Consider the following 20,045-nt stretch of genomic DNA (forward strand, 5'->3'; position numbering starts at 1 on the left):
TGCACTCAAGATTGAGAGGGGCTTCTCACAAGTATTTTCCATGGCAGAGAGAAGATAAGTGGTGAGGAGCAAGGACAGGTAAGTACTAACAGTGCAGTTTATGGTTGGCACTGTGTTGCTGGTACAGTTATGGGGGCCACTGTTTGGCTTTTACTTTAAGTTGAAGACGATATCCATGCAAAACTGTTACTGTGTTTGACCTGAGGGGACCCCTTCAGGTTGTATTCAAATTACCTTAAAATTTTCAATTTGTTGTTCTTTCAGAGGGCTAGAAATGGGGGGAAAAAAAAAAAAAGAGTGCTGGATCTGTCTAAAAATGGAAACCAACGTCGCCCCACTGACATATATGGGGTCTGTCGAGTAGACTACTGTGCTATTCTTGTAAGATCACATTTATGAAGGGTTTTTTCGAAGAGTCTTATGGGTAGGAGTCCCTCCAATCCAGAACAGAACACAATGGGGTCGTGATCTTACTTTCCAGTGAGTAGGCCAGTCATATTTTTATTTGAGCATGAATTTGTTTAAAAAAAATGTAATTGTAGACCTTTTTATTTTAGCATTAGAGCTGGTATCTAAGGCTAGAGGAACATGACAACCAATCCTTTTCTAACTGTGAACGCTGCTGCTACAGACACCATACCGTATGTTTCCCATAAACCTCATTCATCACCTATCTACTGGATAGGTGATAAATGTATGATTGCTGGCCATCCGACCACTGGGTCCCCTACATTCACAGAGTCCCTGGGGCTCACCTCTGCAGCATGCAACTCAGAGACTGCCTTCTCGTAATTGATGGGGATCGCAGCAGTCGGACCACCACAATTACACATTTATCACCTATGCTAGGGTGTTTGTGAGCCTACCCCTTTAATATATTTGAAGGGGTTATCCAAACCCTATAATGCCTGGGCCCCTCACACAGATTTTACTTACCTCGCTCCCTGTCACCCATGTCGCTTCTGATGCCCATACAGCAATTGCTGCATCTCTCCGTTGCGCGGATCAAAACACCAGGTGACGGGGGAGGGGGAGTAACCAATAGCAGGCAGTGACGGGAACAAGCCTCCCTAGCATTGCGGGTGATGCAGCGGCGTCCGTGCGGGCATCAGGAGTAGAAATGAGCGAATCGAATTCGATACGAATTTCAGGATAAATTCGATTCGCATAGAAGTCGAATTCCCTCGTGCTTCGTGTCAGTGACTCAATTTAACCTGAAATAGTATAAAAAAAATAAAAAAAAATTCTAACTTACCTCCTCCATTTGCTCGCGACAGGCCGCCAGCCTCCATCTTGCTTGAAGATCTCGGCCAAAATCCTGTGCGGCGCGAAATTACATCACTACTTCATACATAACCACTAGGGATGAGCTTATCAACATCGATTCACATAAAACTTTGTTCTAATACTGTATGGAGCAGGAGCTCTGTACAGTATTAGAATGTATTGGCTCCGAAGTTATTGCTTCGTGAAGTCTCGTGGGACTTCGCGCAGTAACTTTATAAATTAATTTGTACTGTGAAAAACCATTTGGGACCACTTGGCACCGAACCAGAGTTCGGGAAATAGTGTTTAACAGTAAAAATTTATTTATGAAGTTATTACGCAAAGTCTCGCGAGACTACGCAAAGCAATTACTTCGGCTCATCGGAGCCAATACATTCTAATACTGTACAGAGCTCCTGCTCCGTACAGTATTAAAACAAAGTTTTATGCGAATCGACAGCCAGCGTGATGACGTAATCTCCCGCTGCACAGGATTTCGGCCTAGATCTTCAAGCAAGATGGGGGCGGTCAGCCCGTCGTGAGCAAATGGAGGCGGTAAGTTTGATTTAAATTTATTTATTTATTGTTAAGTTTACACTCAGATGTCGCGATCATGTATGAACGCGGCATCTGAGGGTCGCAGCTTCCTGTCATTGCACCCGCTACTTAGTAATTCAGTACAAAGCAATTTTTTTTTTTTTTTTTGGGCAAATTGAACTTTTAAGAAATTCGCTCATCTCTAATCAGGAGCAACATGGGTGCCGGTGAGCGAGTCAAGTATAACCTATTTGAGGGGGCCAGGCATTTTAGGGGGCATTATAGGGATTGGATAACCCCTTTAAAATTGCTGTGCTATTGTATATTTGCAATATCCACTGAAATTAAAGCTTTGGGTAGTATTTAGCCTGGTGCAAGTTATCAGATATTTGTTTTCCAAAATTTAAGCTGAGGGGTTTCTGTTTATGGTCAAACTGGATCGTTTTGGACACTGGACCTCAAGGCCGATCAGCAGACTGGAGGGGCTGCTGGCAGTTGTGTGAGTGCTGAAGCCCCTTCACTGTTTACATGAGTTCAAATAGCTGATCAGTGGGGATGCAGAGAGCCTAACCCACAGAGATCTAATATTTATGGCCATCCATTTTGAAAGTCTGGATAACCATTGAGAATGATCCCTGTGCTTTCATCAGTAAAAGGGTAATTTGTACACATACCTCATCCATAGATGCTCTACATGCAGGGAGACAATTTACTGCTGCAGTAAAATACAACTTGTGGGAACGCCGTGTGCCGATTTCATATAACTTTACTCACACAAAGCCAAAGAATCGTATACAGACTTGTAAATAGCTTAGATGGATATCAGCTCCTACATCAAAACTTGTTGTATTATGATTTCAATCTGCATTGTTAGTAAGATTAAAAATTGAGTGCACAAAAGAAAAGGATGGCGCCTTATTGAAAATTAAACAGGTTCAGGGTTGGACTAGGGTTCCTTGGGCCCTCCAGAGGAAATTATTCTTGGGAACCAACCCCCTTATCAACAAAGTCCAATTGGTATTGTTTCAAAGAAATAGTCCCTAGTTTCAAGTTATTGGCTCCAAATTATTATTTTTTTCTCTTGGAACTTTAGGGCCCACTATCGTATCAGAGCCAATGCCCATGACAGGATTCTATGGTACTCTATTGGGCCACTCTGACACTGCACCAGTTATACCCAAGGAGAAAATAGTTTAGCCAGCAAAATATAGAGAAGCAATTCATAAAAAGCTGTTAAACTGTGCTTTTTCAGACCTCTCACTTTCCCTGGTTAGTTACTCAACGTCCTCTCCCACCTTACAACTAAAAAGAAATTAAGCAATGATTAGAAGAGTGATCAGCCTTAAAGCTAATAACTTCCCATATATCATGTGGGAAGTGGTGCGGTTAGTAAAGCTTGAGGAGCTCCCTCTGCATTTCATTCAGAGCCCAAGTGAAAAATCCCATGGTCTAACCTGTCATCCTGACAAGCGGAAGTCTGTTGTTCTAGTCTTCGTACCAAGTCTTCCAGCTCGAACAACCTGTCTTTCACAAAGTTCTTCTCACTCTCCAGTTCTTCCCTGGCTTCTTGGACCTGCTTGGTTGCCCATTCTTCCATCTGCTGACACTTACTTACAGTCTCTCCAATTTGCCTCTGCAAGATACTCACTTGCTCTTCATTATTGCTAAGCTGTTGGAGTAACACAGTATTTTTGGCTACAAGATCTTCAACAGTGACCATTCTGGTGGGGGACTGGTACACATTTTTAATCACGTCATTTCCAGCCAAATCTTGCTGGGCTGCCATAACTACTTCCTCTCCTCTCAATAATTTTAGCTTATAATCCAAGTCAACGTTGCCAGCAAGCGCTGCCTCCTGTGTCTCCAGTTCTTTTTTCTCAATACCAAGCAACTGAAGCATTGATTCTAGCTTCTGCACTCGTTCTCGGCTTTCCTGCAACTGAGAAACTAATTCTTTTGCCATGTCCTCAGAAAGCTTGCATTTATCTGTCCTAGTTTCCAACAAGCTGCTTAGATGTTCTTTTTCTCCTTCAAAGCTTTCTTTCTCTTTCATAAGGGTCTGTTGAGTCTTTGTCTGCTCTTGCAGCTGGGCTGTTAGAGAGGTTACCAAGCCCTCTGTCTCTTTTAGATTTATCAATGTGTTCTCCTCTGCCTCATTTAAAGATCGTCCTTCAGCCATGTCTATAGAAAAAGAAACCTTCTTCTTCTGAGCACAGGGAGACCTCTTGTGCCTTTCTGCGACACGTTCACTGGAGGGTTCGTCATCCATGCTACGCGTCAATGACGTATTTTCCTGAAGGTGATGTACGTCACATACGAGTTGTACTGTATCCGCCTCATCATTCACAGAAAATAGAGGATGCACTTGCTGGTTTCGATTGGCTGTAGTCACCTCAACACAAGGAGGTCCTTTCTCTACTGACTGTTGCTGTTTTCTCAGAATAACACAAGAATTTTTAGCTTTCATCAACAGGGCATTTAAACCCTCGATTTCCTGATTGAGCCCATTAATGTGATCTCTATAGTGGGTTTCTACTCTTTCCTTTTCAATAGCAAATGATTTGCAGATGTCAACTTGGTCCTCATTTTGTTTTTCCAATACTCTTAGCTGATCTTTTTTCCACTGGGCCATTAGGGTCTTCTCTCTTTCTTCCCACTGGGTCATCTCACGGATGTGCTCTTGGATTAGGGCATTTTTCTTCAAGTCGTGCTTTCTCAGGAGCTCGTTTTTTTCATTGAGGTGCTGCTGCATTAAATACTGGCAACGTTGTGTGTATTTTGCTTCAATTTGTGCGAGTTTCTCAATAACTTCATCTTCTGTCTCTTGCCTATAGATAAATGGACGTTCACCTGAATTAAACAGAATTACACATACATTTCATAGACACCTGCCTACCTGAAAGCTTCCAACGCACTGTTTAATGGCTTGCATTAGTACAGGTCAAACATGTCTTTTCTGTGTATAGTCTTCATTGTCCTATCGGCTAGGATGTCCGCTGCACTAAGGCTTGTTATAGCCCTAATTTAGTGCAATTATATGTGATTGCTTAATGAAATTTGGAATTACTGGCAAGGAGCAAGGGATCTCATTTCATGTACAGGTTGGAGAAAGAGTGCTTCTTTAGAAACACTGGTAGTAGCAATGCTTAGAGGGGCTGGCCACTTTCTGGTTATTGTTGACCACTGCTTTTCTGACACGATTATATAGCACTTACTAATATAGTCTTTGTTGAAATTCCCTGCCATTTTCTATATTTTATACGGTATGTCCCCTTGTTTGCCAAGTCTTTTGTGCTCTCCACACAGAGGTCCTGTCTATAAGATGGCTGCTGATGGAGGGTCATGTGAACAGGCTTATCACTTCCATGTAAGGTCTCCTTCATTTAAATACACTGCACCTGACATCTGCCCTTGTTCTGTTGGGAGTTTAGTGCAGGGGCAGTGTGTCTGAATGGAGGTGACATCACATGGAGGTTGTCTGGTTACATGACCCTCCATCAGCAGCCATCTTAAGGACAGAACCTCTGTGTGGACAGCACAAAAGACTTTGTAAACAAATATTATGAAATATAGAATTTTAACAAAAGCTATATTAGTAAGTGTCATATAATATTCTCACAAACACATTGGTCAACAATATCCAGAAAGTGGCCAACCCCTTAAAATTTCCTATTCAGACTAAAAGACTAATTTCACACAATATGTTTTAATATTACAGTTAGCATCTACTAATACTGCAGTTGTCATCCATGCATATAATTGCTACTAGGGGTCATTTTGGAAGGACTTGGATAAATATAATAAATTGAAGGTTCCCCATCTATAGCCAAAGTAAAAAGCCACCACAAAGAGTGACTTTTGCATAAGCACTGTATGCCAGGGGTCTCATCATGTGAAATCTCCAGAATAAACCAGTTGCTTGTAAAAGGGGTTTGGTTATGGAGTAGCCTGAAAATGGAGCTTTTTGAATCATGATCACAGCTTATGTTCCCATATGAAAAATATCTTCTTCCGGCCTGTAGAGGTCTGTCATTATTTCCAGTATTTTGATACTGATAGCCTATCCTCAGGTTAGGCCTTCAATATCAGACTGGCAGAGTTTGACACCCTACAGATCAGCTGCTCCAGAGCAGCTCTGGTGCCAGTAGTGGGTAGCAGAAGTACACAGCTCCATCATTGTGTGGTGGATGCCCTTAGTTACTGAAGGACTGCACCCATTAAAGTGAATGGAAGCACTGCTGCAGCAACCACTCCATCAATTACACAACAGGCAGAGCCGTGTAGTTCTGGTGCCGCAGCTACTCCAAAATAGCTGTGTCAGATCCCTGACGATGAGATATCCATGGCCCTTTAAGGATAGAAGTACTTAGCTCTCATTGTTATGTGTATGAAATGAGGTGAAATTAGTGCACTGTTTTACTAAATGGGGGCAGGTGTCTGTTCTGCTTTTAAAAAGGACCTGACAGGTCTATTTAAAAGTTAATACCTTCATTTCCCCATAAAATAGTAATTATGCATATCTGTTCTTAGAACTCTACATTGTATCATTCTTCTATTCTCCCTCATGGGTGTTACTAGTTGGGAGTCCAATCAGTGCTGACAGTGCCAGACTGTGTAGAGACACACCCCATTGACAAGGGGAATGGTAACACCCAGTTGTCAATTCATTAAAAGTATTTAGGAGGAGTAACAGGGGAAAGGCACAATGCTGAGCTATAAGAAAAGCTGCCCCTTATTACATGGGGGAATACAAGTATTTACTAAATGTAACATGTCACGAATGGTGACAGGTCCTCTTTAAATGGAACCTGTCATCAACTTTATGCTGTCCATACTAATGGCATCATTAAGTATACACAGGGGAGTTGATTTCAGCGATCTGTCATTTATAAGTTAAAAGTAAGTGGTTGCCGAGAACCAACATCACAATCATTGCAGACTGGGCCTGGAAAAGAGTCACGGCCACCTGAGAAGAGTCCTGGTTAGATTTATCAAAACTGCTGTAAAGGAAAACTAGTTTAGTTATCCAAAGCACCCAATCAGATTTCACCTTTTTTAGCGCTCCTTTTAGAAAAGGTGGAATCTGATTCCTTTACACCAGTTTTGATAAATCTCCCCCACTGTATATTAATACATTTAAAAGCCATCTACACCTTTGGGGCAATTTTTATTTTTAAACTGACTATTATAAAATGTTGAGCTCTTTTCTCTGTACAGCCTTGATATTCTCTAGTAGCAGGCTCTGTATTTTTACTGTTTCCGGTCAGGCAGCTCAGCTGACAGGTTCCTTACCTCTGATCTCTAAGGCTAGGTCTACACGACGACATGTGTCGCGCGATGCACAACTACACTGCGACATTAATGTTGCGTGCCAATTTTTATAATGGTAGTCTATGGTGTCGCACTGCGGAAGCCACCTTGACGCCTGGTAAATAAGCCCGACACACGTTTGATCAAATATGTGTGCTAGGAGCTTCCATTAACTCATTTATAGTCGGTATTGTACCACTTATTTAGAATGACCCCCATTTCTTAGCTCTATTGTTTGTATGTATAATGGTGTGCAGCCATTTTCATTTTTATAGTTGCACTGTGAGAGTCACAGAAAAATCCATCTTGAATGTTTTTTTTTGTGACTTTCGTGTCGCAGTCGCAGCATGTTGTAGTGCAACACCATAGACTACCATTATAAAAAATGTCACGTGACAAATGTCGCCGTATAGACCTAGCCTAACCTCTTAAACACTCATTACAGCTCAATTCTTAGCTTAAAGATAAGAATGTGGCTTAAATAAGTGTTTATGACCTTTTAGTAATTTAGAGGTAAGGGTTATTAGATGACCGAAGTGAAAGTACGATTCACACAGATAGACAGTTAACCTTTTGTGACAGAACTGGCTGAATATTTTTAATAAAGACCAACTGGGAAAAATATTTTAGCCCAAAAAGAGTAAAATGCAATCATAACAAAAATTGCCCCCGAAGGTGTACACAGCCTTTAAATCTCCCTAGTGTACCTCCATTATCTGCAGTATTGCATTACAGATGCTATTTTGACTGTAATCCTAGGGTAATTAAATCAGGATTAACAGGAATAGATGAAACAGTACAAAGGGAGCATATAACACAGAAAAACACAACATTGAGGCGCAGTCAAAGCCTCAGATCTTAGTAATTTAGATCAGGCATTTAGTAGCGAAGAGACAGCAGCATATTGTCCATGCAGAGAGGCATAGCAGCAGGCTCTTCCTCTGACGTCCCAACCGGAGGTGCATCAGGCCAGGACATCAGAGGAAGAGCCCGCAGCCAGTCGGCTGTCATGTGACCCCCAGCCAGGATTGCGTAATCAGCGGACCAACAAAAGGGTAAGTACTGCTCAGAGTATATTCTCTCCACAGGATAGCTGAAAGACTCATTTTAGGTGCAGGCCCAGAGAACCCCTTTAATCTATCCTGCCAGATTGTTTGGGGATGTAACAGGTCCTTTCAGCAACGAAGGGGAGGGGGTCAAACAAATCAACGAGCAATGCAAGGAAACGGAAGCAAAGATATTAGCAAACATAAAATATGTTTAATGGTAATGTGGACCTGATAAGTAAAAATATGACACCTCCAGCCAAAAATAGGGTGTATTTTTGATAGCATAGCTAGACTGTGTCTTGATAAAACCTGTGACAATTGACAAGCACCAGTGGTAAGGCACAGCAGAGTCCTCCTGGCACAGTGGCCTGGACTACCTCCTCTGACAGTAGAACAGCTATGCGTTTATGAAAGGTGAAACCTTCTGATACATTAAGTGCAGTTTAAGTGGTTATTTACATACAGCCCTGCATGCACAAACATATATAAAAGGCATGGAAACTAATACAAAAAGGAAAAGGACACATAAAGCCATGCATGAAAAGCAACATTGCTACAGGAAAATAATAGTGCCTTATTATAGAGCAGTCCAGCTGCAAACAGTACAGGGAAGCAGAAGACAAGATGGTCCCAGCAAGCATTTACAGCCAGCACAAAGAAAGCTAGGTGACACCAGCAAGTCAAAGGTTGGAAGCCATTGGACAATTGCAATCAGACAAGTCCTAAGACTAATGTGTCTATTCTAGAATACCATAGAGTAAATATGTGATATCAGACCTCACTGAATGCACTTCATGCTGGTGTGTCCTCCTCAGATCCTCCTCTAGCTGGTCCTTCTCTTTGGTCAGCCTTTGGGCCAGTGACGAAATTTCTTTGGCATAATACTCTTCCATTGCAGCTCTCTCCTTTTCAAACTTTTTCTCCATTTCTTGGATGTGGCCAGATTTGGGGAGTTGTTCTCTCAAGCTGTCTATGACTTCTTGATACTTCACATTGAGTTCCTCAAGGTCTGCCTTCTGCTCCTCAAGCTCACTGATTTCTAATTTGAAGTTCTGCTCAGTGTCTTTTCTCTCTTTTTCAAAGTTTGTTTTCATTAGTTCAAGCTCCCGTTCATAATAGATCACCTGGAAGAGGGAAATCATGTCATGTCTTGAAAACACTATCAGCAGTAAAAAACAAAAACAAAAAAACTATAGTAAACATGTTTTTATTGTGTATCAGGCATGTTCTAGAGAAGTTTGACCAACACTAAAAAAACACAGCTCAACCATAACACTACAACCACTGATGGGTCAAGTGAGTAACCTTTATTATTTAATGACAGTGACTTCTGTTAACGATGGGTTATATTAGGGCTGTTTCACACGAGCGAGTCCATTGTGGGAATCACATTCCATGTGTGAGCGTGATCCTCCATTCTGGACTTGAAGGAGTGCATGATGATATGGTTAATGTCACTATGATCCTACAGAAGAAAGGTCATGCAGGGGCACACAGCATTATAAATCATGATAATGCCGTGTGCTCCTGCAAGTCCAGAACAGAGGATCCTGCTGGACTTGCTCATGTGAAAGAGCCCTTAGGCAGCAAGTAAATAGTCCTTTCTTGAAGTAGATGTGTTGGAAGTAGGAAAATGGGCAAGGGTAAGGAAGGATCTTAGTGACTGATAAGTCCGAGCGGTTTTGGGGCAGGATAGGGGAAACTATACAAAATTAGGCAGGCATTTTTAAATATAATAACTGATCAGTGCATATTCTAAGATGATCAACCAATGCCTGTTTAAAGTCTGGAGAGGACTTATGGCATCACTGGCATAGGAAGCGTCTGCCTCTTCAAACAGATGATTGTCGGGGATGTCAGGAGTCATAACCCCACTGATCTGTTGCTGATGAACTATTCTAAGGATAGGTAATCAATATTGTACGCCCAGAAAACTCTTTAAGACTAGGTGACGTAAAATTTACAGCTATGTATCAAAGCTTAGACTGTCACAGAGATACACCATATTTTTCGCCCCCAAAGTGGGGGAAAAATTTCCCAGTGTCTTATGGGGTGAATACTAATGAGCGCTTCCATTATGGAAGCGCTCATTAGTACCAGAGGACCAGGAAGCGGTGAAGGGTCTGTACTCACCGCTTCTCGGTCCTCTGTTGTCAGCTGTGCTGTGTCTGCGCACAGAGTGAGGGCGCTCTGTGACCTCACGCTGTGTGTTTCAGGTCACAGCACAGCCGATGACAGGAGGAAGAAGATCGCTGGCGTTGAGGAGCGGCAGTGCCTGGAGCAGGAGAGGTAAGTGTTTTTTTTATTTTATGTGATATGAAGCATGGGGGCTGATGATGAGCCATGGGGAGGCCGATTATGAGAGCCATCAGGGCTGATGATAAGAGGCATGGGGGGCTGATCAGAGGTCTGAAAGGGGGTCTAATTTATTTTGGGGCCTTTATCTGAGGTCTGATTGGGGGTCATTCACATTGGGGTCTGAGCTAAGGGTCTGATTGTGGGTCTAATCTGAGGTCTGATTGGGGCTGTGAGCTATGGTCTGATTAAAATTGGCAGTCTGATTTGGTGGTCTGACCTGAGGTCTAATGAAAAATATATTTTTCTTATTGTCCTACTCTAAAACCTAGATGTGTCTTATAGGGGGAAAAATACAGTATTAATAAATAGATCTGCACAGACATTTGTACCTAAAAATGGAATGGTTGTAACAGGTGGAAATTCATTTTATGGAATAGCATAAATAGCATACGTCAAATAGAACAGCAAACATCAGCTAAAAACAAATCTGATAATTTGTAGGGATGTGGAGATGTTTTAGTCTAAAGTCAAATTAAAGAACATAGGGGGGGAATTGATCAAAACTATTGCTAAGGAAAACGGGCTTAGTTACCCATAGCAACCAATCACATCACAGCTATAAGTTTTTCAAAAGCACTATTAGAAGAGAAAGCTGTGCTGTGATTGGTTGCTATGGGTGACAAAGAATTTTTCTTTTACACATTTTTATAAATTATTTTAATTTTTTTGTAAAAAGAAGACTATTCTGTTAAAGGGGTTTTCTGAGATTTTAATACTGATGACCTATTCTCAGGATAGGTCATCAATATCTGATCCAGTGTTGCCAACCAGAACAGAGTTTGTATTTTTTTGGGACAACTTTTTTTTTTAAATCAAACACAAAAAAAACTTTTTTTTACGGACAAATTGGAAAATCATAATGAATTATAGAGATAAGTAATACATGTACATAAGCTCAATATACTGATAACCCCTCATTACCAGCATTTATTAGCAGCTGTAAAATTATGACATTTACCACTAAAATAAACTAGGCAAGTAGTTTTGTTTTTTTCACGGACACAGGAAAAAAGTCACCTATTTTTATGGACTGTCCAGAAATTTCTGGACGGTTGCCAACCCTGATCTGATCAGTGAGGGTCCTACACCCGGTACCCCTGCTGATCAATTGTTTGAGAAGGCACCGGCTCTCCTGTGAGCGCCGCAGCCTTCTCTGCGCTAACCAAGCACAGCCGCATACATTGTATTGCATCTATGCTTAATATCACACTCTGCCCCACAGAAGAGAATGGGGCTGAGCGCGATACCAAGCACAGCTGCTATACAATGTACAGCGTTGTGCTTCATAAGCTGCGAGAAGGCCGCGGTGCTCACAGGAGCAGGAGCGCTGGTGTCTTCTCAAACAGCTACTGATCAGCTACTGATGGACTATCCTGAGGATAGGACGTCAGCAGTAAAATTCTGGAAAACCCCTTTAATCTGTTTATAAGGGAAACTGAAAACCCTATGCATCCCTGTAGACGATTACTGGATTGCTCCTGCTGCAGAAGGGAAGCCATTCTGATTATAGCAGTTCCCTTCCATATTTTAAACCAGCTCCAAAGTTGAATCTTCACAATAAATGTAAAGAGAGGGGATACAGAGCAAGTAATGAGATTACGGCATCATTCAGGTCATCCATGTTCCGAATCCGGCACTTCTGTTATTTTCTTGTTCTGCTCCCAAAACAACGGATATAAAAAGCAGAGATGTGAACGCTGCCATAACCAGATTTTTTTTTCTCCATAAGATCTCGCAACCAATTTCAATGCGGTAATCAGTGACATAAAACTGAATTTTTTTCATGTTTTTCAAACTGTATTTCTCTCTCCTGCACCAACCTTAGTTTCAAGTTGTATTTTGAGGTCCTGGATTTCTTGCTGCAGTTCTTTTACTTGATGCTTTGTCAGCTCAACTTCCATGTTCATAGGGGAAGCTGGAAGCTCTAAAATGAAAATATACATCGCTGTACAAATACTATAGATCATACTATTAAGACTTAATAAAACCATTTTAACAAATATGACAAATAATAGGGGTTTAAAAGGGCTTAAAATGCTCATTCACTGACAATAAAGTATACTGGTAACACCACACAGTCATTGGGTATCTCCCAGAGCAGAACAATCTATTTAGTAGAAGGAAAAAGTTTATAAGCGGCTATGGATACCTTCAGGCATTTTTTATGATCGCATTTTACTCAATTTGGGCTAATAATATTTTTTTTCAATTGGTCTTTATTAAAAAATTCTGCAAGTTTTGAGATATAGGGGTTTAAAATAGCATTTAGCATCTATCACTATGTATTCAGCAATGACTCACCTTGATGTGCTCAGCGTTATACCTCTCTATCATTATGTATTCAGCATGGGTTTATTTTGATATATTCAGTATTTGTTTGTTACTGTGATGTACTCAGCACTTATTTATTATTTTTTGTGTTTAGAGTAGGTCATCTAATAGACCCGCTTCAGGACACCCTACCTAGGTGTCTTTAACATCTGTCTTCAGGACAAGCCAAGGGATTTTAGGAGGTTCCTGAATACAGGATCACCCTCATCGGGGCGGCTATTCAGTTTTATAGGCAGGGGTTTACAGTTTAGGGTGAGGATTAGGGAAAGGCCACGTATCAGACCATCACCACCCTGCCTACAATATTGCCCTATCCCATATTGTGAAATAGTTATGACCGTTCTGTCTACACTATCTTTGATTCAATAATATATATTATTATTTTTTGTACACTTTGTTTTTGGGTAATTTTAGCATTTATGAATAAAGGCTACGTTTTAATTGGGGTGGTACTCTCTGAATACTATCCAGAGGATACGTCATCAGTATAAAAGTCTCAGAAAACCTCTTTAAGTATGGCTATTACTGTCCCAGGATTCCAGAGTGGTTTGCACTTTCATGGACGGTCACAGGAGTGGAAGTAGGGCAGGGAAATACTGGTCCTCTTGAGCCTATAAGCATCCACTTGACAGCAGGAGTGCGTGTCAACTAGAAATGCTCTTCTTCTGTCATGATTATGGAGAGCACGGACAAAGCTCTTGAAATGGGTGATGATCTGACCACTGTGACCTCCAGCCTCGTGACACTTCTCTCTCTAGTATGGACAGTCAGGAAACTTGTACTTGTTACTTACCACAGGAACCTGCGGTTGAGGCACTTCTTCTGGGCTTCAAGGATATGCCTTTCTTTGCAGCAGTTTCTGTTGGAAACAGTTCTAATAATTAAATACAAATAATAGGCACCACTAAAGGTATTTTGTATCATTTCCATGTATATCACAGACGTACTATGGCCATCATCAATCTTATCCTTCGCCTTATGGTGCAACAGTTTGTTGTCTTTCATCTTGGCCAATAACCGAGAATATCTGCTCTCACTGAGCTGGGATTGAAGAGTTTCCAATTGCATCTGAAGCTCATCATTCCGGTCCCGTAATTCCTACAGGAGAAAGCCCATTAAATAAATAAGTCCAGCGACACTCAGAATATTGTAATAGGCTGCAGATAGGAGGCAAAGGTTCCAGTGCTGTATTTATTTTACTGCCCCTTATCACAATATTCTGTATATACAGAAGGCAGACCGCACTTATGGTGGCTCATGACTTTAGAAGGTCCTGCTGTAATCTGGAAAATTAGGAAAAATGTAAGGGAACCTGTCATCAACTTTATGCTGACCTCTCTGAGGGCAGCATAAATAGTGACAGAAATGCTGATGTCAGCGGTGTGTCACTCATGAGCTAAAAGTCAGTGGTTGCCAAGAACCAGCATCATAATCATTGCAGCCCAGGCCTTGAGAGTCAAATCTACCTGAGAAGAGTCATGGTTATACATAATCTCCTGCTCTCCCGTCCATCTGCTGATGATTGGCAGTTCTTTCCTAGACAGAAAGGGTGGGCAGGAGAGCAGGAATCCATGAATAACCATGACTCTTCTCAGGTGGCCGGGACTCTTTTCCAGGCCCAGTCTGCAATGATTGTGATGTTGGTTCTCAGCAACCACTTATTTTTTTACTTATAAATGACAGACCGCTGAAATCAACTCCCCTGTCTCTACTTTATTCTGCTGTTAGTATGGGTAGCATAAAGTTGATGACCGGTTCTCTTTAAGCCTACAATTCAAAACATCTTTAATCTCATGTGTACCTCCAGTGATGGCAGGATTCTTGTCTCCTGTCAGAAGTTCAATGGTACAGCCACATAGGTTGGATCTTCCTCTGTCACATTTACTGCACATCCACTGGAGATTTGACTACTTGTTGCAAAGAGTCAAAACTGCAGCATAAATTGATAAGCTGAAGATGTAACATCTGCACCACAGGTCAACTACTGCTGCTGGAGATTTTATTTTTACATGGCTTGTCAATGAGATTTGTTCCAATCTCATCCACAGGAGAATTCCTGCATGCAAAACTGTAGTGTATAGCATCAGTCCCATGTGGATGTACCATTATTGTGGCAGTGGAAACGCAGCAGAGAAACTGGACGGTCATGACATAAAGGCAACCAGATAAACTTGGAAGTGCCTCCTGCAAACCTCCTATTCTAATTCATTATAAGCAGTACATGCTTCGCTGGAGAGGTTTTCAGCAATGTATAGTGTCAGGTAGGCCCAATCTCCCTTCTGGTGGGTGACAAACCCGGACATCACTGATGCGGTATTCTTCAGAGGAGTTTTCTGAGAGTCACACATTGATGGCTTCTAGGCCTTCAATAGCTGACCTGTGTACATGGATTGATCATTGGGGCTCTGGCGGTTGGATAGCCACTGATGACCAAAGCCGAGAATAGCAGTGTTGGATTCCTTTTAACTGACATGTAACTACAAATGCAGTCAGTGGCTATACAATCAGCAGAGTCAAGGCTCTGACAGTTTTTATGAGGAGAAATGCAGATCATTGTTGATAGCTGAAGGCATGCATTATTTCAGAGGGCGCAGCAGGCGGGTACTTCTGTAAATTGGCATGCAGGAACACTAACGGCAGCAGTCGTCACACGCACTAGGCTCACCTTTACCCTCTAGGTTATCACAGCAGTAACATGGATATATTTAAACAAATAAAAAACAAGAGAAACACAAAATATAAATAATGTACTGTGCAAAACTACTAAAAGATATTAGCAACAAGTTAACCACCAAGTAAAATATTTGCACCTTCTACCATCCACATTTTAATCAATTACTTAAATCGGTACTTTCAGCAGATGAATATTAGTTTTCCTACAGGGGCATTTGTGGTGCCCATGAAAAATATATGGTAGGCGCTAAAATGTATAAAATATTGGCAAATGGAAAAGCAGCAGCCAGCCATCCCAGTTTGTTCTCTAGTGCACTTAAAGGGGTTCTCCAGTTTTATAATACTGATAATAGGTCATCAATATCAGATCGGCAGGGAGCAGACTGCGGGTACCCCCATCGATCAGTTGTTTGAAGAGAAAGCAGCGCTGGTACGAGCGCTGCCTTCCCCTCAATGTTTACCTACTAGCCATCAACATAGCGGCAGTGAGCAACTGTAATTACAGCTAAGCCGTCCCATTGAAGTGAGTGCGGACAGCAAAGTTGTAATTACACCTGATCACTGCTGCAACGCTGACAGCCAGCAGGTAAACCGTGAAGAAAAGTCAGCGCTTGTACAAGTGCTACGTTCTCTTTAAAGAGCTGACCGGCAGGGGTGCCTGGCAGTCAGACCCCTGCCAATCTGATATTGATGACCTAATCTGAGGATAGGTGATCAATATTACAAAAGTGGACAACCCCCTTAAAGGGGGTTGTCTCTTCATGGACAATGGGGCCATATCGCTAGGATATGCCCCCATTGTCTTACAGGTGCGGGTCCCACTGTTGGGACCCGAACCTATATCGAGAACGGAGCCCCGAAAGCAAAGGAGGGTGCACTGCGCTGGCTCGGCAATTTCCGTCGGCTTCATAGAAATGAATGGGAGCGGGAGCCGCAAATGCGCAGCACGCTCCCATTAACTTCTATGCGGAGTCGGCTTCGTGTTGGCTGGACCGTAGTCCTCCAGCCCCCACATTGCCGGGCTCCGTTCTCGACATAGGTGTGGGTCCCAGCGGTGGGACCCGCACCTATTAGACAATGGGGGCATATCCTAGCGATATGCCCCCATTGTCCATGATGAGACAACCCCTTTAAGGGCAGGACAAGCAGAAAAATTATACATCCAATTTGAAAACTTAATAGGAATGTTAAATGACGGGCGAGGGAGTAAAGGTCCCTCTTTGGTACTTCTGAAGGGTACAAAATCAATGCAGCCAAATGTCAGCTAATGTATCTAGTGAAAGATGGAATCAAAGGAGGAGAACCTATGCAAGTGGAAATAGCACATACGTATATACTTGAGTCCATCCTCTTTCTAGTCTCTCAGTTACACCATTAATTCAAAAAGCAATCCAAGAATTAGGCTACTTTCACACTTGCGTTCGGAACGGATCCGTCTGGGTCTGCACAGACGTATCCGCTCCTATAATGCAGATAATGGGATCCGTTCAGAATTCTAAGTCTGAAAGTTAGTCAGACGGATCCATCCAGACTTTACATTGAAAGTCAATGAGGGACGGATCCGTTTGAAATTGAGCCATATTGTGTCAACTTCAAACGGATCCGTCCCCATTGACTTACATTGTAAGTCCGGACGGATCAGTTTGCCTCTGCACGACCAGGCGGACACCCGAACGCTGCAAGCTGCGTTCGGGTGTCCGCCTGCTGAGCGGAACGGAGGTCAAACGGTGCCAGACTGAGGCATTCTGAGCGAATCCGCATCCACTCAGAATGCATTAGGGCAGTACGGATGCGTTCCGGGCCGCTTGTGAGAGCCTTCAAACGGAACTCACAAGCGGAGCCCCGAACGCTAGTGTGAAAGTAGCCTTAGATGGGCAAATGTTCCAATTTATTTCTTAGGAAGGGTACATTTACTGAAAATTACGAATTTTGTGACACTGTTTTTCCCTCTGCAAACCATCCCACTTCTTCTGAGACACGCTGACCAGCGAAAATTGCAGTCTGCGTTTATTTCTTTTCTTTGGCGGAAAAAGACGCCATTTAGCATATGCTACGTTTTGCCTACAGTAGTGGGAGGGTGCCTTGTATAGAAGGACATAATCTGGCAGCGTTATTTCTTCAGGTGAGGGACTGGATCTTAGGCACAGATCTCTTTTCCAATTGGAAAAGGCAGTGATAGCGCCATGGGACCTGAGAGGGTTGTTGTACACAAAATTTGGAGATCTCCCAAGTTGTGAAAAAATAGTCTCATACTGAAAGACAATATAGTCTCTTGGAAAAACAGTACATACGTGGTATAACATGCTGGTCTTTAACTGTAACTTTATGCTACTCTGGCATCTTCCAGCTTTTCCACAGGCAAGCAAATATCAGATTTAAAAGATGTACTAAAATTGCCAGAATCCAAATTATTATACTGGAACGAAATTTTGGGAAAAACTTGAATTGGGTTCTTGTCGTTATTTTCAACATTTGCAGATTACAAATATTTGTAAATCCCAAATATGGAACTTTGAAGAGGTAGAAAAGGTAGGCAAATGTGATGGCTTGGAGAGAGGATGGACTCGCTCTCAGATATATACAGAAGACTAAGGGGTACCATGCATTCCATGGCATTGCCTACAACAGGAGCCCACTTTAGACACATTTAAGGTAACACTTCAGCATCTTCTGTTCATAGACAAAACAGACAAAGAATGACAAAAAGAGAGAGACAATGGAAGGTTACTTAAGTGTAAATCATGTATTGGGCACACATTGGACCATGTGGAAACTGAAGATCTCGTGGAGCCTTTGTAGTGCACTACATGGCACAATATGGAAAATCTAAGGGCTACACTATGTAGATTACAAATAACTTAAAGGGGTTATGCCATGAGTGATGTAAAAAGCAGACATCATATAGTACATGACAATCTCTTTCTAACAAAGTTAGAACCAGCCCTGTACCTCAGATGGACCCAGAGATCTCCCCATACATTGCCCCCAGCCTCTAACAGAAGATTTGGCTAGTGGCAGTTGAAGGTTTAAACTGTGCGTGTGCGACCACCTCAGCGAAGTGGACAAGAAATAAGGAAAAGAACAGCAGGCAGGCTATACAGACACATTTTATTGAATAACTCAGTGGCTATGATAAATCCCCGTACCTGCCATTCTGTCCCCACACGCAGGTACAGGCGCTGGGCTTCTTCACTCCTTCCCGCTGCTGCATGCTGTGCTGATAGGCGCAGGCAGTGGGGTTCTTAGCTTTGGTTTGCATTCCTGCCACCAGCATTTACCTCCTGGCTCTGAGAGAAGCTTGCACGCTGGCTCAGAGTTCCTTTTTAGGGTGTGTGCGAGCATGTCTCTCCTCCTTATGTAAGGCAGCCTGCGCACGCTCTCTCTCTTCCCCTGCCTATAGCTGGTCTGCAGGAGGTATTTAAAGATGCCTTCTTCTACAGGAAGGCATTGGAGCAACTTAGGTTCCTAACCTGTCTAGTTTCCTGTTTGAGCTTTCTTTTGGTTCGTGTCATTCTGTGTATCAGACTTTGGATTACGTTTTACGGACTTTGTCTGATTGCTGCCTGCCCTGACTTCTGCCTTCGCACCCTGACTACACTTTCATCTGATCAGCTTCTGGCCTCCCAGCATCCACTGGGTGTATTGTGTCACCTGGAGGTCAGTCCAGCTGGTTCACACTCTGGTCCCAATTCCCTCATGTTCTAATTCCCCTCTGAGGTAAGACCTTGTACACCCCTCGGGAAAATCTCTCTCCACCATTAGAGGTATCGAGTGAAGAACGCGGGGTGTGCTCAGACATTGTCCTTAGAGGGAGTTGGTCATGTGGGGCAGCAGGTTCTCACCCTCTGGTCATAACATTTTTAATTACATGCAGTTACAAAAGCATTCAGATCCAGGTGATGGTTTAGAAAAATGTAGAATATGTTTCATGGCACAAACCCTTTAAGTGGCTCATTTGTTTAATGAGTAGTTTTAGTTTTTTAATGTTCCAAGGGTTGGGGGACGGGGTTAAGGCTCGGGGGAGGTTTACTATATGATGCTGTGGAAATGGTCATTAGTGATACAACATTTAACATGAACCTGTTACCATGAAAATGGAGTCCTATCTGCAGGCAGCATGTCATAGAGCAGGAGGATCTGAGCAGCTTGATCAAGCTCTGCTCTTTCTGACCTTAGTCATGTGGGCGGTCCTATCAGTGTTTGACAGATACTTCAGTGTGAGTGAGCACACAGGGATAGCTGTCAATCAGTAGGTAGGACCGCCCTCCTTCACATAGAAAGAGCATTAGTTTAAATACATTACAAGTTACTGAATCTTTTCCCATTTAACTATATATAAATCTGCTCAGTTCGTCCTGCTCTATAACATGGCCCTCCTGTATTTTCATGTTGATATGTTCCCTTTGAAGTAGTGTGAAAAGCAGAATATTCTGTTATTTTAAAATCTATGTATATTGTATATTGGTATGTTGCTGGCAACGCTTTTATCTCTTGATAATCTTTGCTATAGTGTCATTATTA

The 20,045-nt window shown here is 42.3% G+C and overlaps 1 protein-coding gene across 5 annotated transcripts in view; it reads right to left on the reverse strand.

Annotated features, from left to right (window-relative positions):
- Nucleotides 1-20,045, reverse strand: part of NINL (ninein like) — a 144,280-nt gene that overhangs the window by 31,467 nt on the left and 92,768 nt on the right. For all 5 annotated transcript variants that reach the window (XM_044292572.1, XM_044292571.1, XM_044292569.1 and 2 more), the window contains 5 exons: nt 13,799-13,949; nt 13,645-13,710; nt 12,341-12,444; nt 8,940-9,286; nt 3,258-4,631 (listed from right to left, as the gene is read on the reverse strand). In XM_044292572.1, coding sequence (XP_044148507.1) covers nt 3,258-4,631; nt 8,940-9,286; nt 12,341-12,444; nt 13,645-13,710; nt 13,799-13,949 — 2,042 coding nt within the window. The remainder of the gene's footprint in view (nt 1-3,257; nt 4,632-8,939; nt 9,287-12,340; nt 12,445-13,644; nt 13,711-13,798; nt 13,950-20,045) is intronic.

This window comes from Bufo gargarizans, chromosome 4, assembly GCF_014858855.1.
Source record: "Bufo gargarizans isolate SCDJY-AF-19 chromosome 4, ASM1485885v1, whole genome shotgun sequence".
Lineage (NCBI taxonomy): Eukaryota > Metazoa > Chordata > Amphibia > Anura > Bufonidae > Bufo > Bufo gargarizans.